Source organism: Salmo trutta, chromosome 38, assembly GCF_901001165.1.
Source record: "Salmo trutta chromosome 38, fSalTru1.1, whole genome shotgun sequence".
In the NCBI taxonomy this organism is placed as follows: domain Eukaryota; kingdom Metazoa; phylum Chordata; class Actinopteri; order Salmoniformes; family Salmonidae; genus Salmo; species Salmo trutta.
The window spans coordinates 33,567,015-33,593,443 of record NC_042994.1 but is presented as its reverse complement, the minus strand read 5'-3'; the positions used below and the strand labels follow the sequence as shown (position 1 = coordinate 33,593,443).

The 26,429-nt window shown below is 43.4% G+C and overlaps 1 protein-coding gene across 1 annotated transcript in view; it reads left to right on the top strand.

Moving 5' to 3' along the window:
• LOC115178616 (zinc finger protein 883) overlaps nucleotides 1-26,429 on the top strand; it is a gene marked incomplete at its 3' end in the record, with an annotated part of 67,193 nt that overhangs the window by 3,956 nt on the left and 36,808 nt on the right. The window contains exons 4-5 of the mRNA XM_029739871.1: nucleotides 5,187-5,373; nucleotides 19,106-19,899. Of these exons, the coding sequence (XP_029595731.1) occupies nucleotides 5,187-5,373; nucleotides 19,106-19,899 (981 nt within the window). The remainder of the gene's footprint in view (nucleotides 1-5,186; nucleotides 5,374-19,105; nucleotides 19,900-26,429) is intronic.

The window sequence follows — 26,429 nt, the reverse complement described above, 5'->3', positions numbered from 1 at the left end:
ACAGCCCGTTAGGAGGGAGGTAACTACAGATTACAGCCCGTTAGGAGGGAGGTAACTACAGATTACAGCCCGTTAGGAGGGAGGTAACTACAGATTACAACCCGTTAGGAGGGAGGTAACTACAGATTACAGCCCGTTAGGAGGGAGGTAACTACAGATTACAGCCCGTTAGGAGGGAGGTAACTACAGATTACAGCCCGTTAGGAGGGAGGTAACTACAGATTACAACCCGTTAGGAGGGAGGTAACTACAGATTACAGCCCGTTAGGAGGGAGGTAACTACAGATTACAGCCCGTTAGGAGGGAGGTAACTACAGATTACAGCCCGTTAGGAGGGAGGTAACTACAGATTACAGCCTGTTAGGAGGGAGGTAACTACAGATTACAACCCGTTAGGAGGGAGGTAACTACAGATTACAGCCCGTTAGGAGGGAGGTAACTACAGATTACAGCCCGTTAGGAGGGAGGTAACTACAGATTACAGCCCGTTAGGAGGGAGGTAACTACAGATTACAACCCGTTAGGAGGGAGGTAACTACAGATTACAGCCCGTTAGGAGGGAGGTAACTACAGATTACAGCCCGTTAGGAGGGAGGTAACTAGAGATTACAGCCCGTTAGGAGGGAGGTAACTACAGATTACAACCCGTTAGGAGGGAGGTAACTACAGATTACAGCCCGTTAGGAAGGAGGTAACTACAGATTACAGCCCGTTAGGAGGGAGGTAACTACAGATTACAGCCCGTTAGGAGGGAGGTAACTACAGATTACAGCCCGTTAGGAGGGAGGTAACTACAGATTACAGCCTATTAGGGCTAGAGGGAGGTACCTAGAGATTACAGCCTATTAGGGTTGGAGGGAGAGAGGGAGGTACCTAGAGATTACAGCCTATTAGGGTTGGAGGGAGAGAGGGAGGTTCCTAGAGATTACAACCTATTAAGGCTGGAGGGAGGTACCTAGAGATTACAACCTATTAGGGATAGAGGGAGGTAGCTAGAGATTACAATCTATTAGGGATAGAGGGAGGTAGCTAGAGATTACAGCCTATTAGGGCTAGAGGGAGAGAGTGCGGTACCTAGAGATTACAATCTATTAGGGCTAGAGGGAGGTACCTAGAGATTACAATCTATTAGGGCTAGAGGGAGGTACCTAGAGATTACAACCTATTAGGGATAGAGGGAGGTAGCTAGAGATTACAATCTATTAGGGCTAGAGGGAGAGAGGGAGGTAGCTAGAGATTACAATCTATTAGGGCTAGAGGGAGAGAGGGAGGTACCTAGAGATTACAACCTATTAGGGATAGAGGGAGGTACCTAGAGATTACAAACTATTAGGGCTAGAGGGAGGTACCTAGAGATTACAAACTATTAGGACTAGAGGGAGAGAGTGAGGTACCTAGAGATTACAACCTATTAGGGATAGAGGGAGGTAGCTAGAGATTACAATCTATTAGGGCTAGAGGGAGAGAGGGAGGTAGCTAGAGATTACAACCTATTAGGACTAGAGGGAGAGAGTGAGGTACCTAGAGATTACAAACTATTAGGGCTAGAGGGAGGTACCTAGAGATTACAAACTATTAGGGCTAGGGGGAGGTACCTAGAGATTACAACCTATTAGGGATAGAGGGAGAGAGGGAGGTACCTAGAGATTACAACCTATTAGGGATAGAGGGAGGTACCTAGAGATTACAAACTATTAGGGCTAGAGGGAGAGAGTGAGGTACCTAGAGGTTACAGCCTATTAGGGCTAGAGGGAGAGAGGGAGGTACCTAGAGATTACAACCTATTAGGGATAGAGGGAGGTACCTAGAGATTACAAACTATTAGGGCTAGGGGGAGGTACCTAGAGATTACAACCTATTAGGACTAGAGGGAGAGAGGGAGGTACCTAGAGATTATAACCTATTAGGACTAGAGGGAGAGAGGGAGGTACCTAGAGATTATAACCTATTAGGGCTGTAGGGAGAGAGGGAGAAGAGAGAGAGACAGAAAGAGACAAGAGGAAGAGAGTGAGAGATGACAAACTGTTGTTTGTTTGTTTGTCCAGGTGAGGGCGCTGCGTCCTCGGTCCTACTGTGAAGGCATGGAACTGGTGGAACTGGAGAAGAGCTGGACGGCCTAGCGACCACTGAACCGTTTATTGGAGTCAGTCGCGGGGAAAAGTTGAACAACTGAATCACTGAATAAACTGATTCACTGAGTCACTGAAGAAACTAAGTCACTGAGTCAATGGTATCTCTGAACCACTGAATAAACTGATTCACTGAGTCACTGAATAAACTGATTCACTGAGTCACTGAGTCAATGTTATCTCTGAATCACTGAATAAACTGATTCACTGAGTCCCTGAATAAACTGTATAACTGATTCACTGAATCAATGGGATAACTGAGTCAATGGTATCACTGAATCATTGAATCATGACTGACTCTAATTGGCTGTCTTGAACTTAACACTGATTCTGTAGCCCTTCCCATGATTATACCAAGGAAAGGTGTGTGTATGTGTGTGTGTGTGTGTGTGTGTGTGTGTGTGTGTGTGTGTGTGTGAGTGTGTGTGAGAGAGAGAGAGAGAAATACGCTCTTGAAAAAGAGATTTTAAATCTCAATGAGCCCTTCCTGGTTAAATAAAGGTTAAATGAAAAATAAAAAAAACATTTTTTATTCTGTTCTATTATTGTAGTCAGTCGTGTCCATATATATATACACTGCTCAAAAAAATAAAGGGAACACTAAAATAACACATCCTAGATCTGAATGAATGAAATAATCTTATTAAATACTTTTTTCTTTACATAGTTGAATGTGCTGACAACAAAATCACACAAAAATAATCAATGGAAATCCAATTTATCAACCCATGGAGGTCTGGATTTGGAGTCACACTCAAAATTAAAGTGGAAAACCACACTACAGGCTGATCCAACTTTGATGTAATGTCCTTAAAACAAGTCAAAATGAGTCTCAGTAGTGTGTGTGGCCTCCACGTGCCTGTATGACCTCCCTACAATGCCTGGGCATGCTCCTGATGAGGTGGCGGATGGTCTCCTGAGGGATCTCCTCCCAGACCTGGACTAAAGCATCCGCCAACTCCTGGACAGTCTGTGGTGCAACGTGGCGTTGGTGGATGGAGCGAGACATGATGTCCCAGATGTGCTCAATTGGATTCAGGTCTGGGGAACAGGCGGGCCAGTCCATAGCATCAATGCCTTCCTCTTGCAGGAACTGCTGACACACTCCAGCCACATGAGGTCTAGCATTGTCTTGCATTAGGAGGAACCCAGGGCCAACCGCACCAGCATATGGTCTCACAAGGGGTCTGAGGATCTCATCTCGGTACCTAATGGCAGTCAGGCTACCTCTGGCGAGCACATGGAGGGCTGTGCGGCCCCCCAAAGAAATGCCACCCCACACCATGACTGACCCACCGCCAAACCGGTAATGCTGGAGGATGTTGCAGGCAGCAGAACGTTCTCCATGGCGTCTCCAGACTGTCACGTCTGTCACATGTGCTCAGTGTGAACCTGCTTTCATCTGTGAAGAGCACAGGGCGTCAGTGGCGAATTCGCCAATCTTGGTGTTCTCTGGCAAATGCCAAACGTCCTGCACGGTGTTGGGCTGTTAGCACAACCCCCACCTGTGGACATCGGGCCCTCATACCACCCTGATGGAGTCTGTTTCTGACCGTTTGAGCAGACACATGCACATTTGTGGCCTGCTGGAGGTCATTTTGCAGGTCTCTGGCAGTGCTCCTCCTGCTCCTCCTTGCACAAAGGCGGAGGTAGCGGTCCTGCTGCTGGGTTGTTGCCCTCCTACGGCCTCCTCCACGTCTCCTGATGTACTGGCCTGTCTCCTGGTAGCGCCTCCATGCTCTGGACACTACGCTGACAGACACAGCAAACCTTCTTGCCACAGCTCGCATTGATGTGCCATCCTGGATGAGCTGCACTACCTGAGCCACTTGTGTGGGTTGTAGACTCCGTCTCATGCTACCACTAGAGTGAAAGCACCGCCAGCATTCAAAAGTGACCAAAACATCAGCTAGGAAGCATAGGAACTGAGAAGTGGTCTGTGGTCCCCACCTGCTGAACCACTCCTTTATTGGGGGTGTCTTGCTAATTGCCTATAATTTCCACCTGTTGTCTATTCCATTTGCACAACAGCATGTGAAATTTATTGTCAATCAGTGTTGCTTCCTAAGTGGACAATTTGATTTCACAGAAGTGTGATTGACTTGGAGTTACATTGTGTTGTTTAAGTGTTCCCTTTAATTTTTTGAGCAGTGTATATATATATACGTTTAATATAATTCTTGAAAATAAAATAAAATCGTTGAAAAAATTATAAACTTTTTGTTAGAAAAAAATAAAAAAAATAATAAACTTTCCCCTCAACTGCGTTACACACTCCGGCCAGCAGACGGCGATGTGGGTCTTTCAGGCAGGTCTTCCCGGGTGTCAGGCGCTCAGCGACGGGGCCCTTCTTCAACAACAAGCTATTCGGTCCTCACTAGTTACCACAGTCACAAAGACATAATGACGGCAAACCCCGCCCATTTCTACAACCTCACTTCTAAAAAAAAAAAAATCTGATATTTTTTTGTTTTCTTTCTTAACCACATTACTAACCTTATACCTAACCTTTAACTTTTTAAATTAAGACCCAAAAAATAAAATAAAAATAGCATTTTTTAAAAACATTTACCATAGCCAATTCCGACTTTGTGGCTGTGGTAACTAGTGACAACCCAGCGACGTTATTTTATAGTTCATTGACAAACTGGTCAGCCTCCTCGGTAGCTTGCTAGCCGAAATATTAACGCGTTTTAATGTATATTAGTATTTAGTGTTTTCAACACACTTCTGTCGTCTAGCTAATTATACAATTTCATTGCATATTTACGTTGTTATTAGTTAGCTAACGTAGCTGGCTGGCTTGTTAAGTTAGCATTAGCCTAGCTAGCTAACGTAGCTGGCTGGTTGTTGAGTTAGCATTAGCCTAGCTAGCTAACGTAGCTGGCTGGTTGTTGAGTTAGCATTAGCCTAGCTAGCTAACGTAGCTGGCTGGTTGTTGAGTTAGCATTAGCCTAGCTAGCTAACTGTGAGCTAACATCCCCGACCATGAGTTCACCAAGCTACTCGCCTCCTGTTGAAGAAGAGGAGGAGGAGGAGGAGGTCTGCTGGACGGAGAAAGAAGGTCTGTGGCTGAATGTTGTCGTGAAAGAGGAGAAGGAAGAGGAGGATGTCACAGTAACAAAAGTAGAGGATGAGGATGTTACAGTGAAAGAAGAAGAGGATACCGTTCTTGGAGTGAAGGAGAAGGGAGAGATAACTGTCACATTGGAAGATGAAGAGACAGGAGAACGGATTAACACCAGTAAGTACTGTCTTTAAAAACACAATCTCACACTGCAGTTGTTGAATTAAAGGGCAAGGTAACACAGTCACACTCCCACTATCAAAACGGCCGTATATTTTGTTGTAGCCCTGAAGAATCCAATACCAGCCCATCCCACTACTTTAGCCCTGAAGGATCCAATACCAGCCCATCCCACTACTTTAGCCCTGAGGGGTCCAATACCAGCCCAGCCCACTACTTTAGCCCTGAGGGATCCAATACCAGCCCATCCCACTACTTTAGCCCTGAGGGATCCAATACCAGCCCAGCCCATCCCACTACTTTAGCCCTGAGGGATCCAATACCAGCCCAGCCCACTACTTTAGCCCTGAGGGGTCCAATACCATCCCATCCCACTACTTTAGCCCTGAGGGATCCAATACCAGCCCATCCCACTACTTTAGCCCTGAGGGATCCAATACCAGCCCAGCCCACTACTTTGGCCCTGAGGGATCCAATACCAGCCCAGCCCACTACTTTGGCCCTGAGGGGTCCAATACCAGCCCATCCCACTACTTTGGCCCTGAGGGATCCAATACCAGCCCAGCCCACTACTTTGGCCCTGAGGGATCCAATACCAGCCCATCCCACTACTTTAGCCCTGAGGGATCCAATACCAGCCCAGCCCACTACTTTAGCCCTGAGAGATCCAATACCAGCCCATCCCACTACTTTAGCCCTGAGAGATCCAATACCAGCCCATCCTACTACTTTAGCCCTGAGGGATCCAATACCAGCCCAGCCCACTACTTTAGCCCTGAGGGATCCAATACCAACCCATCCCACTACTTTAGCCCTGAGGGATCCAATACCAGCCCAGCCCACTACTTTAGCCCTGAGAGATCCAATACCAGCCCATCCCACTACTTTAGCCCTGAGGGATCCAATACCAGCCCAGCCCACTACTTTAGCCCTGAGGGATCCAATACCAGCCCAGCCCACTACTTTAGCCCTGAGGGATCCAATACCAGCCCAGCCCACTACTTTAGCCCTGAAGGATCCAATACCAGCCCAGCCCATCCCACTACTTTAGCCCTGAGAGATCCAATACCATCCCAGCCCACTACTTTAGCCCTGAGGGGTCCAATACCAGCCCATCCCACTACTTTGGCCCTGAGGGATCCAATACCAGCCCATCCCACTACTTTAGCCCTGAGGGGTCCAATACCATCCCATCCCACTACTTTGGCCTTGAGGGGTCCAATACCAGCCCATCCCACTACTTTGGCCCTGAGGGATCCAATACCAGCCCATCCCACTACTTTGGCCCTGAGGGATCCAATACCAGCCCATCCCACTACTTTGGCCCTGAGGGGTCCAATACCATCCCATCCCACTACTTTGGCCTTGAGGGGTCCAATACCAGCCCATCCCACTACTTTGGCCCTGAGGGATCCAATACCAGCCCATCCCACTACTTTAGCCCTGAGGGGTCCAATACCAGCCCATCCCACTACTTTGGCCCTGAGGGGTCCAATACCAGCCCAGCCCATCCCCCTACTTTGGCCCTGAGGGGTCCAATACCAGCCCAGCCCATCCCACTACTTTAGCCCTGAGGGATCCAATACCAGCCCAGCCCACTACTTTGGCCCTGAGGGATCCAATACCAGCCCATCCCACTACTTTGGCCCTGAGGGGTCCAATACCAGCCCATCCCACTACTTTGGCCCTGAGGGGTCCAATACCAGCCCATCCCACTACTTTGGCCCTGAGGGATCCAATACCAGCCCATCCCACTACTTTGGCCCTGAGGGGTCCAATACCATCCCATCCCACTACTTTGGCCCTGAGGGGTCCAATACCAGCCCATCCCACTACTTTGGCCCTGAGGGATCCAATACCAGCCCATCCCACTACTTTGGCCCTGAGGGGTCCAATACCATCCCATCCCACTACTTTAGCCCTGAGGGGTCCAATACCAGCCCAGCCCACTACTTTAGCCCTGAGGGGTCCAATACCATCCCATCCCACTACTTTGGCCCTGAGGGATCCAATACCAGCCCATCCCACTACTTTGGCCCTGAGGGGTCCAATACCATCCCATCCCACTACTTTAGCCCTGAGGGGTCCAATACCAGCCCAGCCCACTACTTTAGCCCTGAGGGGTCCAATACCAGCACAGCCCACTACTTTAGCCCTGAGGGGTCCAATACCAGCCCAGCCCACTACTTTAGCCCTGAGGGGTCCAATACCAGCCCATCCCACTACTTTAGCCCTGAGGGGTCCAATACCAGCCCATCCCACTACTTTGGCCCTGAGGGGTCCAATACCAGCCCATCCCACTACTTTAGCCCTGAGGGATCCAATACCAGCCCATCCCACTACTTTGGCCCTGAGGGGTCCAATACCAGCCCATCTCACTACTTTGGCCCTGAGGGATCCAATACCATCCCATCCCACTACTTTGGCCCTGAGGGGTCCAATACCAGCCCATCCCACTACTTTGGCCCTGAGGGATCCAATACCAGCCCATCCCACTACTTTGGCCCTGAGGGATCCAATACCAGCCCATCCCACTACTTTGGCCCTGAGGGATCCAATACCAGCCCATCCCACTACTTTAGCCCTGAGGGGTCCAATACCAGCCCATCCCCCTACTTTGGCCCTGAGGGGTCCAATACCAGCCCATCCCACTACTTTAGCCCTGAGGGATCCAATACCAGCCCATCCCACTACTTTGGCCCTGAGGGGTCCAATACCAGCCCATCCCACTACTTTGGCCCTGAGGGATCCAATACCATCCCATCCCACTACTTTGGCCCTGAGGGGTCCAATACCAGCCCATCCCACTACTTTGGCCCTGAGGGATCCAATACCAGCCCATCCCACTACTTTGGCCCTGAGGGGTCCAATACCATCCCATCCCACTACTTTGGCCCTGAGGGATCCAATACCAGCCCATCCCACTACTTTGGCCCTGAGGGATCCAATACCAGCCCATCCCACTACTTTAGCCCTGAGGGGTCCAATACCAGCCCATCCCACTACTTTGGCCCTGAGGGGTCCAATACCAGCCCATCCCACTACTTTAGCCCTGAGGGGTCCAATACCAGCCCATCCCACTACTTTAGCCCTGAGGGGTCCAATACCAGCCCATCCCACTACTTTAGCCCTGAGGGGTCCAATACCAGCCCATCCCACTACTTTAGCCCTGAGGGGTCCAATACCAGCCCATCCCACTACTTTGGCCCTGAGGGATCCAATACCAGCCCATCCCACTACTTTGGCCCTGAGGGGTCCAATACCAGCCCATCCCCCTACTTTAGCCCTGAGGGGTCCAATACCAGCCCAGCCCACTACTTTGGCCCTGAGGGGTCCAATACCAGCCCATCCCACTACTTTGGCCCTGAGGGGTCCAATACCAGGAATGATGGAATCCTTTTTCTCTCAAAACAAAAAATGAAAGTCTAGAGAAGAGAGCATTTATTGATGTAAACACAAACGCCTTGCAACCCAAAGGTTGTGAGTTCGAATCTCATCACAGTCAACTTTTCAACAACTTACAATTTTTTTGGTTGCTACTTTACAACTGCTTAGCATGTTAGCTAACCCTTCCCCAATCCCCTTTAACCTGACTCCTACATGTAACCTTTAACCCCTAGCTTAGCTAACGTTAGCCCCCTAGCTGCTTAGCATGTTAGCTAACCCTTCCCCAATCCCCTTTAACCTGACTCCTACATGTAACCTTTAACCCCTAGCCTAGCTTACGTTAGCCCCCTAGCTGCTTAGCATGTTAGCTAACCCTTCCCCAATCCCCTTTAACCTGACTCCTACATGTAACCTTTAACCCCTAGCCTAGCTAACGTTAGCCCCCTAGCTGCTTAGCATGTTAGCTAACCCTTCCCCAATCCCCTTTAACCTGACTCCTACATGTAACCTTTAACCCCTAGCTTAGCTAACGTTAGCCCCCTAGCTGCTTAGCATGTTAGCTAACCCTTCCCCAATCCCTTTAACCTAACTCCTAAATTTAACCTTTAACCCCTAGCCTATCTACCGTTAGCCAATGCCAATTTATTTGACAATTTCTACCAATCTGCTTGCCGGTTATGGTTTTCATATCCACATCCTGTTCCTCTTATAGAATATCAGATCGACAGTATAGTCCTGTTCCTCTTATAGAATATCAGATCAACAGTATAGTCCTGTTCCTCTTATAGAATATCAGATCAACAGTATAGTGGAGCTGCTGTTCCTCTTATAGAATATCAGATCAACAGTATAGTCCTGTTCCTCTTATAGAATATCAGATCAACAGTATAGTCCTGTTCCTCTTATAGAATATCAGATTAACAGTATAGTCCTGTTCCTCTTATAGAATATCAGATCAACAGTATAGTCCTGTTCCTCTTATAGAATATCAGATCAACAGTATAGTCCTGTTCCTCTTATAGAATATAAGATCAACAGTATAGTCCTGTTCCTCTTATAGAATATCAGATCAACAGTATAGTCCTGTTCCTCTTATAGAATATCAGATCAATAGTATAGTGGAGCTGCTGTTCCTCTTATAGAATATCAGATCAACAGTATAGTCCTGTTCCTCTTATAGAATATCAGATCAACAGTATAGTCCTGTTCCTCTTATAGAATATTAGATCAACAGTATAGTCCTGTTCCTCTTATAGAATATCAGATCAACAGTATAGTGGAGCTGCTGTTCCTCTTATAGAATATCAGATCAACAGTATAGTGGAGCTGCTGTTCCTCTTATAGAATATTAGATCAACAGTATAGTGGAGCTGCTGTTCCTCTTATAGAATATCAGATCAACAGTATAGTCCTGTTCCTATTATAGAATATCAGATCAACAGTATAGTCCTGTTCCTCTTATAGAATATCAGATCAACAGTATAGTGGAGCTGCTGTTCCTCTTATAGAATATCAGATCAACAGTATAGTCCTGTTCCTCTTATAGAATATCAGATCAACAGTATAGTGGAGCTGCTGTTCCTCTTATAGAATATCAGATCAACAGTATAGTCCTGTTCCTCTTGTAGAATATCAGATCAACAGTATAGTCCTGTTCCTCTTGTAGAATATCAGATCAACAGTATAGTGGAGCTGCTGTTCCTCTTATAGAATATCAGATCAACAGTATAGTCCTGTTCCTCTTATAGAATATCAGATCAACAGTATAGTGGAGCTGCTGTTCCTCTTATAGAATATCAGATCAACAGTATAGTCCTGTTCCTCTTATAGAATATCAGATCAACAGTATAGTGGAGCTGCTGTTCCTCTTATAGAATATCAGATCAACAGTATAGTGGAGCTGCTGTTCCTCTTATAGAATATCAGATCAACAGTATAGTCCTGTTCCTCTTATAGAATATCAGATCAACAGTATAGTGGAGCTGCTGTTCCTTTTATAGAATATCAGATCAACAGTATAGTCCTGTTCCTCTTATAGAATATCAGATCAACAGTATAGTCCTGTTCCTCTTATAGAATATTAGATCAACAGTATAGTCCTGTTCCTCTTATAGAATATCAGATCAACAGTATAGTCCTGTTCCTCTTGTAGAATATCAGATCAACAGTATAGTCCTGTTCCTCTTATAGAATATCAGATCAACAGTATAGTGGAGCTGCTGTTCCTCTTATAGAATATTAGATCAACAGTATAGTGAAGCACCTAATATATAAACAGTACTGGCACCTATTTCAGTCAAAGTCAAGTAGTGCTGGGATTTTTTAATTTTTTTAAATACATTGAGGAACTATTGTCATATATGGAATCATGTAGTAACCAAACAAGTGTTATAGATTTAAGATTTTTCAAAGTAGCCACCCTTTGCCTTGATGACAGCTTTGCACACTCTTTGCATTCTGTCAACCAGCTTCACCTGGAATGTTTTTCCAACAGTCTTGAAGGAGTTCCCACATATGCTGAGCGCTTGTTGGCTGCTTTTCCCTTCACTCTACGGTCAAACTCATTCCAAACCCATGCAGAGATTATCCGTTCACCTACTCTGCGTCTCACAAAGACACGGCAGTAGGAACCAAAAATCTTCAATTGGGACTCATCAGCCCAAAGGACAGATTGTCACCGGTCTCGTGTTTCTTGGCCCAAGCAAGTCTCTTCTTCTTACTGGTGTCCTTTAGTAGTGGTTTCTTTGTAGAAATTCGACCATGAAGGCCTGGGGGCGGCAGGTAGCCTAGTGGTTAGAGCGTTGGGCCAGTAACCGAAAGGTTACTAGATCGAATCCCCGAGCTGACAAATCTGTCGTTCTGCCCCTGAACAAGGCAGTTAACCCACTGTTCCTAGGCCGTCATTGTAAATAAGAATTTGTTCTTAACTGACTTGCCTACCGTAATTTCCAGACTATTAAGCGCACCTGAATATAAGCCGCACCCACTGAATTTAAAAAAAAATATTATTTTGAACAAAAATAAATAGGCTTTAACGATACATGGCTTGTAACAAAAAATAAAAATTAGCAGTAAGCTTTAGTTGTCTTTTTGCACTGAGTGAATTCCTCACGCTGCTGTTTCCAACGTCTTATCATCGACTCATTAAGACCAAGCTCCCGTGCAGCAGCTCTATTTCCTTTTCCAACAGCCAGATCAATCGCCTTCAACTTGAAAGCTGCGTCATATGCATTTCTCCGTGTCTTTGCCATGATGAGGGTGACAAAATGACTACCGTAATCAGAATGATGGGAAGTTTGAGAGCGCTCGATTTAATCTAAACAGTAAACAAAAAAGTTGTTTGACCTTAACCCGTTCGGCAATTTCATTGGTCTGAAAGCTTCATGCCGCCAAAAAACTGAGCACATCACAGAATGTTATTTATTAATTTTTTTTGATTGAAAGCGGGAAAAATCCATATATTAGCCGCGTCATTGTTTAAGGCGCGATATTCAAAGCGTTGGAAAAAAGTTGCTGCTTATAGTCCAGAATTTACGGTAGTTAAATAAAGGTAAAATTAAATTAAATTTAAAAAATCAGTTGATGTTGAGATGTGCCTTGAACTCTGAAGCATTTATTTGGGCTGCAATTTCTGAGGCTGGTAACTCTGATGAACTTATCCTCTGCAGCAGAGGGAACTCTGTTTCTTCTTTTCCTGTGGCGGTCCTCTCGAGAGCCATTTTCATCATAGCGCTTGTTGGTTTTTGGGACTGCCACAGGAAACTTTCAAAGTTCTTGAAATGTTCCGCATTGACTGACCTTCTTGTCTTTAAGTAATGATGGACTGTCATTTCTCTTTGCTTATTTGAGCTGTTCTTGCCATAATATGGACTTGGTCTATTACCAAATAGGGCTATCTTCTGTATACCACCCCTACCGTGTCACAACACAACTGATTGGCTCAAACGCATTAAGAAAGAAAGAAATTCCCCAAATTAACTTTTAACAAGACACGCCTGTTAATTGAAATGCATTCCAGGTAACTACCTCATGATGCTGGTTGAGAGAATGCCAAGCATGTGCAAAGCTGTCAAGGCAACGGGTGGCTACTTTAAAGAATCTCAAATATAAAATATATTTTTATTTGTTTAACACTTTTGTGGTTACTACATGATTCCATATGTGTTATTTCATAGTTTTGATGTCTTCACTATTATTCTGCAATGTAGAAAATAGTAAAAATAAAAACCCTTGAATAAGTAGGTGTTCTAAAACTTTTTGACGGGTAGTGTGTGTGCATAGTCGATGTATCAAAACCATCCCGAACGGTACAGTGGTCTCACGGTATCGTACCGCACCAAAACTCACGGTTCGGTTATACAGCACAGTGGTGTGACGGTACGGTTTCGATACATCGACAAAATAAATGCCTGAGAAAATATGTCATTTGTATTTAGATTTTCCATTTATTATAGTAATAAAGTATAGCTTTATTAGTAGCTTGAATTCCCAGGAGCATATTTATTTATTTATTTATTATTTCACCTTTATTTAACCAGGTAGGCAAGTTGAGAACAAGTTCTCATTTACAATTGCGACCTGGCCAAGATAAAGCAAAGCAGTTTGACAACATACAAAAACACAGAGTTACATATGAATTCCCAGAGTTCCTCTGTCCAGTATCTGTGTTCTTTTTGCCCATCTTAATCTTTTCTTTTTATTGGCCAATCTGAGATATGGCTTTTTCTTTTTTGCAACTCTGCCTAGAAGGCCAGCATCCCGGAGTCACCTCTTCACTGTTGACGTTGAGACTTGCGTTTTGCGGGTACTATTTAATGAAGCTGTCAGTTGAGGACTTGTGAGGCATCTGTTTCTCAAACTAGACACTAATGTATTTGTCTTCTTGCTCAGTTGTGCACCGGGGCCTCCCACTCCTCTTTCTATTCTGGTTACAGCCAGTTTGTGCTGTTCTGTGAAGGGAGTAGTACACAGCATTGTACGAGATCTTCAGTTTCTTGACAATTTCTCGCATGGAATAGCCTTCATTTCTCAGAACAAGAATAGACTGACGAGTTTCAGAAGAAAGTTCTTTGTTTCTAGCCATTTTGAGCCTGTAATCGAACCCACAAATGCTAATGCTCCAGATACTCAACTCGTCTAAAGGCCAGTTTTATTGCTTTTTTAATCAGAACAACAGTTTTCAGCTGTGCTAACATAATTGCAAAAGGGTTTTCTAATGATCAATTAGCCTTTTTAAAATTACTAACTTGGATTAGCTAACACAACGTGCCATTGGAACACAGGAGTGATGGTTGCTGATAATGGGCCTCTGTACGCCTATGTAGATATTCCATAAACAATCAGCAGTTTCCAGTTACAATAGTCATTTACAACATTAACTTCTCTAGGGTAATGTGGGACACCATTTTAAAGATAATCTTCTCATTAATCTAACCACACTGTCTGATTTCAAAAAGGCTTTACGGCGAAAGCATAACATTAGATTATGTTAGGACAACGCCTAGACAAGAAAAACCACACAGCCATTTTCCAAGCAAGGAGAGGCGTCACAAAAACCAAAAATACAGCTAAAATTAATCACTAACCTTTGATGATCTTCATCAGATGGCACTCATAGGACTTCATGTTACACAATACATGTATGTTTTGTTCGATAAAGTTCATATTAATATCCAAAAACCCAATTTTACATTGGTGTGTGTAATGTTCAGAAATGTTTTGCCTCCCAAAACTTCCGGTGAATGAGCACATCAATTTACAGAAATACTCATCATAAACGTTGATAAAATATTCAACTGTTATTCAAAGAATTATAGATACACTTCTCCTTAATGCAACCGCTGTGTCAGATTTCAAAAAAGCTTTACAGCGAAAGCACACTTTGCAATAATCTGAGTACGGCGCTCAGTCACAAAACCAAACCCGCCATTTTATGGAGTCAACAAAACTCAGAAATAATAATATAAATATTCACTTACCTTTGATGATCTTCATCGGAATGCACTCCCAGGAATCCCAGTTCCACAATAAATGTTCATTTGTTTCGATAAAGTCCATATTTATGTCCAAATACCTCCTTTTTGTTCACGCGTTCAGTCGAGTATTCCAAATGCACTGTGCTTGCGCAGTTTGTTCAGACGAAAAGTCATATTACAATTCGTAGAAACATGTCAAATGATGTGTAGAATCAATCTTTAGGATGTTTTTATCATAAATCTTCCATAATATTCCAAACGGACGATTCCTTTGTCTTCAAAAAGGAAAAGGAACACAGCTAACTCTCACTGGAGCGTGCCACTGAGCTCATGTCATTTTCTCAGTCATCTGATTCCAAGACCTCTTATTCTCTCCCCATTCACAGTAGAAGCATGAAACAACGTTCTAAAGACTGTTGACATCTAGTGGAAGCCTTAGGAAGTGCAAAATGACCCCACAGACACTGTATATTGGATAGGGAATCACTTGAAAAACTACAAACCTCAGATTTCCACACTTCCTGGTTGGATTTTTCTCAGGTTTTTGCCTGCCATATGAGTTCTGTTATACTCACATACATCATTCAAACAGTTTTAGAAACTTCAGAGTGTTTTCTATCCAAATCTACTAATAATATACCTAATATAATAGGCTCAGTTGGTAGAGCATGGTGTTTGCAATGCCAGCATGGTGTGTGCAACGCCAGGGTTGTGGGTTCGATTCCCACGGGGTGCCAGTACAAAAAAAAGAACAAGAAAAAAAATGCATGAAATGAAATGTATGATATGTAGGATCCTTTAGAGCCAAAGTAGTGAGATGGCCTGGTGTAGGATCCTTTAGAGCCAAAGTAGTGAGATGGCCTGGTGTAGGATCCTTTAGAGCCAAAGTAGTGGAATGGCCTGGTGTAGGATCCTTTAGGGCCAAAGTAGTGGGATGGCCTGGTGTAGGATCCTTTAGGGCCAAAGTAGTGGGATGGCCTGGTGTAGGATCCTTTAGGGCCAAAGTAGTGGGATGGCCTGGTGTAGGATCCTTTAGGGCCAAAGTAGTGGGATGGCCTGGTGTAGGATCCTTTAGGGCCAAAGTAGTGGGATGGCCTGGTGTAGGATCCTTTAGGGCCAAAGTAGTGGGATGGCCTGGTGTAGGATCCTTTAGGGCCAAAGTAGTGGGATGGCCTGGTGTAGGATCCTTTAGGGCCAAAGTAGTGGGATGGCCTGGTGTAGGATCCTTTAGGGCCAAAGTAGTGGGATGGCCTGGTGTAGGATCCTTTAGGGCCAAAGTAGTGGGATGGCCTGGTGTAGGATCCTTTAGGGCCAAAGTAGTGGGATGGCCTGGTGTAGGATCCTTTAGGGCCAAAGTAGTGGGATGGCCTGGTGTAGGATCCTTTAGGGCCAAAGTAGTGGGATGGCCTGGTGTAGGATCCTTTAGGGCCAAAGTAGTGGGATGGCCTGGTGTAGGATCCTTTAGGGCCAAAGTAGTGGGATGGCCTGGTGTAGGATCCTTTAGGGCCAAAGTAGTGGGATGGCCTGGTGTAGGATCCTTTAGGGCCAAAGTAGTGGGATGGCCTGGTGTAGGATCCTTTAGGGCCAAAGTAGTGGGATGGCCTGGCTCCCAAGTGGTGCAGCGGTCTAAGACACTGCATCTCAGTGCTAGAGGCGTCCCTACAGACCCTGGTTTGATTCCAGGCTGTATCACAACCAGCCATGATCAAGAGTACCATAGGGCGAATCACAATTGGCCCAACGTCCTCCGGGTTTGGCCAGGTAGGCCATCATTGTAAATAATAACTTGTTCTTAACTGACTTGCCTAGTTAAATAAAGGTTAAATAAATAAAAATGTTAATTTCCCTGTGGCTCAGTTGGTAGAGCATGGTGTGTGCAACGCCAGGGATGTGGGTTTGATTCCCACGGGGGCCAGTACAATTATTATTTTTTTATGTATGAAATGTATGTATTCACTACTGTAAGTCGCTCTGGATAAGAGCGTCTGCTAAATGACTAAAATGTAAATGTAAATCTTAGCTTCTGGGCCTGAGTAGCAGGCAGTTTACTCTGGGCACCTTCTTCATCTGGACGTCAAAATACTGCCCCCTACCCAAGAGAGGTTAACAATGTCTACACTGTATTTCTGATCAAGTTGATATTTTATGTAATTTTCTTTAAAAAATAAGGACATTTCTAAGTGTGACAACTTTTGAACGGTAGTGTGCATGTATGTTTTGTAGCTCAGTTGGTAGAGCATGGTGTTTGCAACGCCAGGGTTGTGGGTTCGATTCCCACGGGGGGCCAGCACAGAAAAAAAAAAATTTATGAAATGTAAGTCGCTCTGGATAAGAGCGTCTGCTAAATGACTAAAATGTAAAAATGTAAATGTAATGCGTGTACATATATACAGGTGAAGTCAGAAGCTTACATACACTTAGGTTGAAGTCATTAAAACTCGTTTTTCAACCACTCCACAAATTTCTTGCTAACAAACTATAGTTTTGGCAAGTCGGTTAGGACATCTACTTTGTGCATGACACAAGTAATTTTTTCAACAATTGTTTACAGACGAATTATTTCACTTATAACTCACTGTTTTACAATTCCAGTGGGTCAGAAGTTTACATGCACTAAGTTGACTGTGCCTTTAAACAGCTTGGAAAATTCCAGAAAATGATATCATGGCTTTAGAAGCTTCTGATCTGTAAATTGACCATTTGAGTCAATTGGAGGTGTACCTGTGGATGTATTTCATGGCCTACCTTCAAACTCAGTGCCTTGACATCATGGGAAAATCAAAATAAATCAGCCAAGACCTCAGAAAACAATTGTAGACCTCCACAAGTCCGGTTCATCCTTGGGAGCAATTTCCAAACGCCTGAAGGTACCATGTTCATCTGTACAAACAATAGTACGCAAGTATTTAACACCATGGGACCACGCAGCCGTCATATCGCTCAGGAAGGAGACGCATTCTGTCTCCTAGAGATTAACATACTTTGGTGCGAAAAGTACAAATCAATCCCAGAAAAACAGCAAAGGACCTTGTGAAGATGCTGGAGGAAACAGGTACAAAAGTATCTATATCCACAGTATAATGAGTCCTATATCGACATAACCTGAAAGGCCGCTCAGCAAGGAAGAAGCCACTGCTCCAAAACCACCATAAAAAAAGCCAGACTACGGTTTGCAACTGCACATGGGGACAAAGATCGTACTATTTGGAGAAATGTCTTCTGGTCTGATGAAACAAAAACAGAACTGTTTAGCTATAATGACCATCGCTATGTTTGGAGGAAAAATGGGGAGGATTGCAAGTCGACAAACACCATCCCAAACGTGAAGCACGGGGGTGGCAGCATTATGTTGTGGGGGTGCTTTGCTGCAGGAGGGACTGGTGCACTTCACAAAATAGATGGCATCATGAGGTAGGAAAATGATATTGATGTATTGAAGCAACGTCCCAAGCTATCAGTCAAGAAGTTAAAGCTTGGTCGCAAATGGGTTTTCCAAATGGACAATGACCCCAAGCATACTTTCAAAGTTGTGGCAAAATGGATTAAGGACAACAAAGTCAAGGTATTGGAGTGGCCATCACAAAGCCCTGACCTCAAACCTATAGAAAATTTGTGGACAGAATTTGTGGACAGAACTGAAAAAGCTTGTGCGAGCAAGGAGGCCTACAAACCTGACCTAGTTACACCAACCAACTCTGTCAGGAGGAATGGGCCAAAATTCACCCAACTTACTGTGGGAAGCTTGTGGAAGGCTACCCAAAACGTTTGACCCAAGTTAAACAATTTAAAGGCAATGCTACCAAATACTAATTGAGTGTATGTAAACTTCTGACCCACTGGGAATGTGATGAAAGAAAATAAAAGCTGAAATTAAATAATTCTCTCTACTATTATTCTGACATTTCACATTGTTAAAATAAAGTGTTGATACTAACTGACCTGCTAACACTGGGGAATTTTTACTAGGATTTTAAATATTAGAAATTGTGAACAACTGAGTTTACATACACCTTAGCCAAAATACATTTAAACATCCGACTTCAACTGTACATATATGGCGGCCATTTTAGAAAGGGGCCTATATATATTGGCAACAGAGTCGTCTGTCACACTGCTCAGGGGTTCAGCAACTGTAATAACTTTCTAGCCTACATATATAATATGTATATTATACATATATAACTCATCGATGATCTCCTCTGTGATTTATTATTATTATTATTTATTACTTTATTATTATTTATTATTATTATTTATTATTATTATTAATTATTATTATTATTATTATTTATTATTATTATTTATTATTATTATTTATTACTGTTGTGGGCCTTTTAACCATCTGTATGACTTTGTTGTTCACACAGGAGAGAGACGTGACTATCGTGGGTCCTCTGGGGAGCCTCAACAACATCATGATGCTGACGAGAAAGAGAAGAGTCTCTCCAGATCAAAACATGTCAAGAAACACCAGCGGAGACCCAAAACGAAAAGTCACTGCTGCTCTGATTGTGGGAAGAGTTACTTAAGATCAGATTCACTGAAACTACACCTGAGAAGTCACACTGGAGAGAAACCTTTTAGCTGCTCTGACTGTGGGAAGAGATTCACCTCCTCGGCAGATCTTAAAAGACATCAGAGAATCCACACAGGAGAAAAACCTTTTAGCTGCTCTGATTGTGGAAAGAGTTTTGTTTCGTCAGGACATTTAAAATCTCACCAGAGAACACACAAAGTAGAGAAACCCTATAGCTGTACTCAATGTGGGAAGAGTTTTACTCACTCAAGCAGCTTGATAGTACACCAGAGAACACACACAGGAGAGAAACCTTATAACTGTGATCAATGTGGGAAGAGTTTTCTTTCCTCTGGTCGTCTGACAATACACCAGAGAACACACACAGGAGAGAAACCTTACAGCTGTGATCAGTGTGGGAAGAGTTTTACTACATCTAGCCAGCTGACTTTGCACCAGAGAACACACACAGGGCAGAATCCTTATAGCTGTACTGAATGTGGGAAGAGTTTTACTCAGTCAAACAGCCTGGTATCACATCAGAGAACACACACAGGAGAGAAACCTCATAGCTGTAATCAATGTGGGAAGAGATACTCTGATAAAAGATCTCTGATTAAACATCAGAAAATACATGAAGGAGTTGTTTCATGATATCAATGAATTAATGTCACAATGTAGAATGTTTTAACATTGTAGTAGGAGTATTTTAATGATGTCACAATGTAGAACCCTAAACGTTTGTCCCCTGTTCTATTGATTTCAACATGATATGGATATTAGCCTCAGGGGGAAAATCCAGGCTCTGAAATGGAAGAGTTACTATTTATGAGATTTAACAAAAAGTGACTGACAGGAAAAGAGTTGTGTTACACTTACCATGTTGGTGATCCACTTGAATCAAAATGCAACACTTCAAAATGTATCTGGCTGTTTTCTATAAATTGTCCTCTAACCAGGGATGTACACATTATTCCCAGATTCTGTGTGATTTTTGAGCTGTTAGTTTTAACAGGACGTATGACAAATAAGTGTTGCGTTCCTTTGTTCAGCGACCCCTACATTTAAATGCATCACTCCAAAATGTAGCTGACTGTCTTCTGCAGATTGTCCTCTAACCAGTGAGGTAAAATATATCTCCCATTTCCATTTGTTTGTTTTAGTTGTTAGTTTCAACAGCACGCACAACTGATTTCCCTCCTAATCGATATCAGTGATTTATTGCTACTTGTCAAAACAACAGTGTTTCTGGTGCTTGTGCAGTTTATAAGGAGCTTGTTTAAAAAATACAAGTAATATGATTATTGTGGCAGATGTTTGTGTATGTATTACATTTTATGTTTAGGTTTTCAATTTATCACAAACTGTTTCTGCATTTGGACTATTGATTTGGACACGTTTAAACTGTGACATTGGGGATATCTCACCTAGCAAAATGTCGATGAAAATAAGACTATGCCCGATGTACAATATAAGTTTGGTTTTAGTTGAAAAGAAAACAATTTAATTTCAACATACTTACAGCCTATACACATAGTCGCAGTACAATAATCAATTATATGAACAATCCTACATCACTCCAGTATTTATTTACAACATTCAAGTACTAATTGTCTTTATTCCACTACTGAAGAAGCATGACTCAAACATTAAGCCTGACAAAAGATACATTTTATGCCTCACCATTAAGTGAATTATTGCTAATACATATTAACAAAGGGGTGTACATTTGGTTTTTATATTTCATGTTTAATATTCATTTAAGATTTAGTAATCATAATTATTTATGCAACCAACTGACAATTTTTGGTACAATTATATTGACATTGTTGCCCTGCTTTTAGAATATCTGGGTTCATTCTCAGATGTGCCAACCCAAATGTACTAGAGCATGACATTGGGGACTGGGCCCCGATCCAACAACATGCCTATCTAGTGAACCCTGAAAAGAGAGAGAAGCTCTGCAGTGAGGTGGAAAGTTACTACAGATATTGCAGGAGTTTCCTCTTGAAATCAGTCATGTCTGTGGTAAGGACAGACATGGTTTCTGATTGTCTCAAGGGTGGGCAGTCAAAAAGATTTGTGTTTTGTCAGTGCATTACCATGGATTACAATTTATTTTGACTGCACGTTTTTCCGTATTGGAGATGAGTTTTGTTTGGGCTCGTTCCAAGGGGATGAGAGTTCTAGAAGCTAGTGAGTTTTAGGAATATGAGAGTTCTAGAAGCTAGTGAGTTTTAGGATTCTATAGTAAGAAAAAGGATGAAAAAATATTTTGATTGTATATTATTATTTAGAAATGTGTTTTTCTTGTTTTTAAATGTTGACACTTCTCGCTCGTTAGCACGTATAGCCCGTTAGCACGTTTAGCTCGTTAGCACGTCTAGCTCGTTAGCACGTACAGCCCGTTAGCACATCTAGCTCGTTAGCCCGTCTAGCTCGTTAGCCCGTCTAGCTCGTTAGCCCGTCTAGCTCGTTAGCACGTATAGCTCGTTAGCACGTCTCGCTCGTTAGCATGTATAGCCCGTTAGCACGTCTAGCTCGTTAGCCCGTCGTTAGCCCGTCTAGCTCGTTAGCCCGTCTAGCTTCTTAGCCCGTCTAGCTCGTTAGCACGTCTCGCTCGTTAGCACGTATAGCCCGTCTAGCTCGTTAGCACGTCTCGCTCGTTAGCACGTATAGCCCGTCTAGCTCGTTAGCACGTCTCGCTCGTTAGCACGTCTCGCTCGTTAGCACGTATAGCCCGTTAGCCTGTCTAGCTCGTTAGCCCGTCTAGCTCGTTAGCCCGTCTAGCTCGTTAGCTCATCTAGCTCGTTAGCACGTCTAGCTCCGTCAGCACGTGTAGCTCCGTCAGCACGTGTAGCTCGTTAGCACGTCTAGCTCGTTAGCACGTGTAGCTCGTTAGCACGTAGGACGCACTGATTGGTGTCACCTCGTTAGTCAGTATGTGTTACACCTGTGCTGGCTTGTCCATCTCGTTAGTGGGAAGGTGTTTCACCTGAGCTGGTCCAGGTTCTATTTAAGAGTGTCTGGCCCAGTGCTCCAGTTGTCTTGATACATGTGGAGAGTCAACACCTTTAGTTGCTCCACCTTTTTGGTTGACTTCCTGTCTTTAAGTTTGGTGTGGGTTTTTCTTTTGTTTGCCTCTTCTTGGGCAGATTTAGTGGGTCTCATGGTGGGTGTCTTTTAGGTCCCAGTTGTTGTTACTAGTCAACTTTCAGTGGACACAGACCAAAACTGCAAGATTATGTTATAATACTTTTATTGATTCAAATGGTTGTTTAATGCAACAGAATAGAGGGTTCTTATAACTATTGTGTCTGTGTGTTCTACTGAGGATGGGCCTCTGGGAGAAAACACTGACAGGAGATGTACAATGTCTTTTGGGTGATAAAACCTAAAGAGACCGCATTCCAGAGCATGAGTTAATATTTCTGTTCTATATGGTACCAGGGAGAGATGACCCCAGGGCCAGACCCTGGTCTCTACACAAAGAGTACTGTTTTTACAGCAGATGCTGTCTGCTGAGAATTATAAGTATCTTTCATACAAATCTTAACCTTGTGACCCGTTCTATACATCTGTTGTTCGTCATGTAGGATGAAAGGGGTCTTTCTTAGCTGTAAAAGGCCTTTACATCTCGTGGCTCTCAACGAATCATCTGGGGGTGATTCGTCGACCAGCCATCATTTATCGTAGAGCACTCAATTGATTCACTTTATATGTGTACGTTGTATTGACCTGCTCCCTTATAAGTGAATAAAGATTGATTTTAAGAATAACTCTGACTTGTGTCAAGTTTGTCTCCTCATTTGATATTAAAGAAATTAAGAACCACATTTGGCGATGGGAATGTGAATCTTGACTTGGTGACCGCTCCTGACGACCTGGGTAAATGGTGCACGAGGGATCCCTCTAACTTGGTAGACCACACTTCGGGAACGGCGCAGATGGACCCACCTTTGATCTGAGTGGATACCACATCTCGAACGTAGTTTTTAAAAAAGAATGAGGTGAGCGAAACACGCAAAGTGTAGTTTCTAGAAAAGCCTCGTAGGCTCTCAGTGTGTTTTCCTGTGTGGAAGGGCCCAGTCAGCTATCTGTATGAACTGGATGAAAACTAGAATCTGTGTTTACTAGTTAAGACCATTTATGATATAGTATAAGCTAGTAAGGTGCACCTGTAATTGTTTTAAACCTGTAATTGTTTTAAACCTGGACCCCATTTTAGAAGTATTGAAATATGTACATGTATGAGTTACATTATCCTAGGAACTAACCATGAGATAGAAATGTGAAGATATATTCCTGCAGGTTAAAATATTGTTGAAAAACAACTAATTGATTAGGTATGTTTGTGAATAGCATTGTGTGACTGTGATATGAGAGTTGTGTGACTGTGATGAGAGTTGTGTGACTTAATCTGTCTTAATCTGATGTTTGGATAGTAACATAGAGATCTATAGTTCCTCCTAGAGATCTATAGTTCCTCACAGAGATCTATAGTTCCTCACAGAGATCTATAGTTCCTCCTAGAGATCTATAGTTCCTCCTAGAGATCTATAGTTCCTCCTAGAGGTCTATAGTTCCTCACAGAGATCTATAGTTCCTCCTAGAGATCTATAGTTCCTCACAGAGGTCTATAGTTCCTCACAGAGATCTATAGTTCCTCACAGAGATCTATAGTTCCTCACAGAGATCTATAGTTCCTCCTAGAGATCTATAGTTCCTCCTAGAGATCTATAGTTCCTCACAGAGATCTATAGTTCCTCCTAGAGATCTATAGTTCCTCACAGAGATCTATTGTTCCACAGAGATCTATTGTTCCTCACAGAGATCTATTGTTCCTCACAGAGATCTATAGTTCCTCACAGAGATCTATAGTTCCTCACAGAGATCTATTGTTCCTCACAGAGATCTATAGTTCCTCACAGAGATCTATAGTTCCTCACAGAGATCTATAGTTCCTCCTAGAGATCTATAGTTCCTCACAGAGATCTATAGTTCCTCCTAGAGATCTATAGTTCCTCACAGAGGTCTATAGTTCCTCACAGAGATCTATAGTTCCTCACAGAGATCTATAGTTCCTCACAGAGATCTATAGTTCCTCCTAGAGATCTATAGTTCCTCCTAGAGATCTATAGTTCCTCACAGAGATCTATAGTTCCTCCTAGAGATCTATAGTTCCTCACAGAGATCTATAGTTCCTCTTAGAGGTCTGTAGTTCCTCTTAGAGGTCTGTAGTTCCTCACAGAGGTCTGTAGTTCCTCACAGAGATCTGTAGTTCCTCCTAGAGGTCTGTAGTTCCTCACAGAGATCTATAGTTCCTCCTAGAGATCTATAGTTCCTCACACAGATCTATAGTTCCTCACAGAGATCTGTAGTTCCTCCTAGAGGTCTATAGTTCCTCCTAGAGGTCTATAGTTCCTCACAGAGATCTGTAGTTCCTCCTAGAGATCTATAGTTCCTCTCAGAGATCTATAGTTCCTCACAGAGATCTGTAGTTCCTCCTAGAGGTCTATAGTTCCTCCTAGAGGTCTATAGTTCCTCACAGAGATCTGTAGTTCCTCCTAGAGATCTATAGTTCCTCTCAGAGATCTATAGTTCCTCCTAGAGGTCTATAGTTCCTCCTAGAGGTCTATAGTTCCTCACAGAGATCTGTAGTTCCTCCTAGAGATCTATAGTTCCTCCTAGAGATCTGTAGTTCCTCCTAGAGATCTATAGTTCCTCTCAGAGATCTATAGTTCCTCCTAGAGGTCTATAGTTCCTCCTAGAGGTCTATAGTTCCTCACAGAGATCTATAGTTCCTCCTAGAGATCTGTAGTTCCTCCTAGAGATCTGTAGTTCCTCCTAGAGATCTATAGTTCCTCACAGAGATCTGTAGTTCCTCCTAGAGATCTGTAGTTCCTCCTAGAGATCTATAGTTCCTCCTAGAGATCTATAGTTCCTCCTAGAGATCTATAGTTCCTCCTATAGATCTATAGTTCCTCTCAGAGATCTATAGTTCCTCCTAGAGATCTATAGTTCCTCCTAGAGATCTATAGTTCCTCCTATAGATCTATAGTTCCTCTCAGAGATCTATAGTTCCTCTCAGAGATCTATAGTTCCTCTCAGAGGTCTATAGAAACTTCCAGGTTTGGAGTGAGTAGTCGTGCAGCACTTCGCTCCGCAGGTAATATTACATTTCACTACATTACAACGGTTTGATTTGTTTGATCTGAGCAATGTTAGCTACATAGCTGCCTTTGCTGTCTTTGTATCAAAGATAGTGGTGTAGTTTAGAGAAATTATCGAGGTTAGCTAGCCAGCTATTTTCGTCCGCCGCGACGCCGTTTTCCAAACCTAGTCATCACCACAGCCACTGCTAGCTAGCCTACTTTACCAATAGCAGCACTGTAGCACTGTAGAAACTAAATACATTACAACGGAACGATTTGATTAGTGTAGCTACATAGTTGTCTTTGCTGTCTTTGTATCAAAGATAATTGTGTAGTTTACCGCCAACTTTAGAGAAATTATCGAGGTTAGCTAGCCAGCTCGCAGCGGCGCCGTTTTCCTAACAGTCAACTCCACAGCCGCCGCTAGTTAGCCAACTTTACCAATAGCAGCACTGTAGCACTGCAGAAACTAATACATTACAACGGAACGATTTGATTAGTGTAGTGTTAGCTAGCTACATAGTTGTCTTTGCTGTCTTTGTGTAGTTTAGAGTAATTTTCGAGGTTAGCTAGCCAGCTATTTTCGTCCGCCGCGACGCCGTTTTCTAAACCTAGTCAAACTTAGTCAACACCACTGCTAGCTATCCAACTTTACCGACTAGCAGCACTGTAGAAACTCAATACATTACAAAGGAACGTCTTGATTAGTGTTATGTTAGCTAGCTACATAGTTGCCTTTGTATCATGATAAAGGTGTAGTACAGATAAACTATCGAGGTTACCTAGGCAACTACACTTTCAAACAAAGTCAACGCAGCCCCTGCTAGCTACCCAACTTTACCAGCTAGCAGTACTGTATCATTTTAGTCAATAAGATTTTTGCAACGTAAGCTTAACTTTCTGAACATTCGAGACGTGTAGTCCACTTGTCATTCCAATCTCCTTTGCATTAGCGTAGCCTCTTCTGTAGCCTGTCTACTATGCGTCTGTCTATCCCTGTTCTCTCCCCTCTGCACAGAC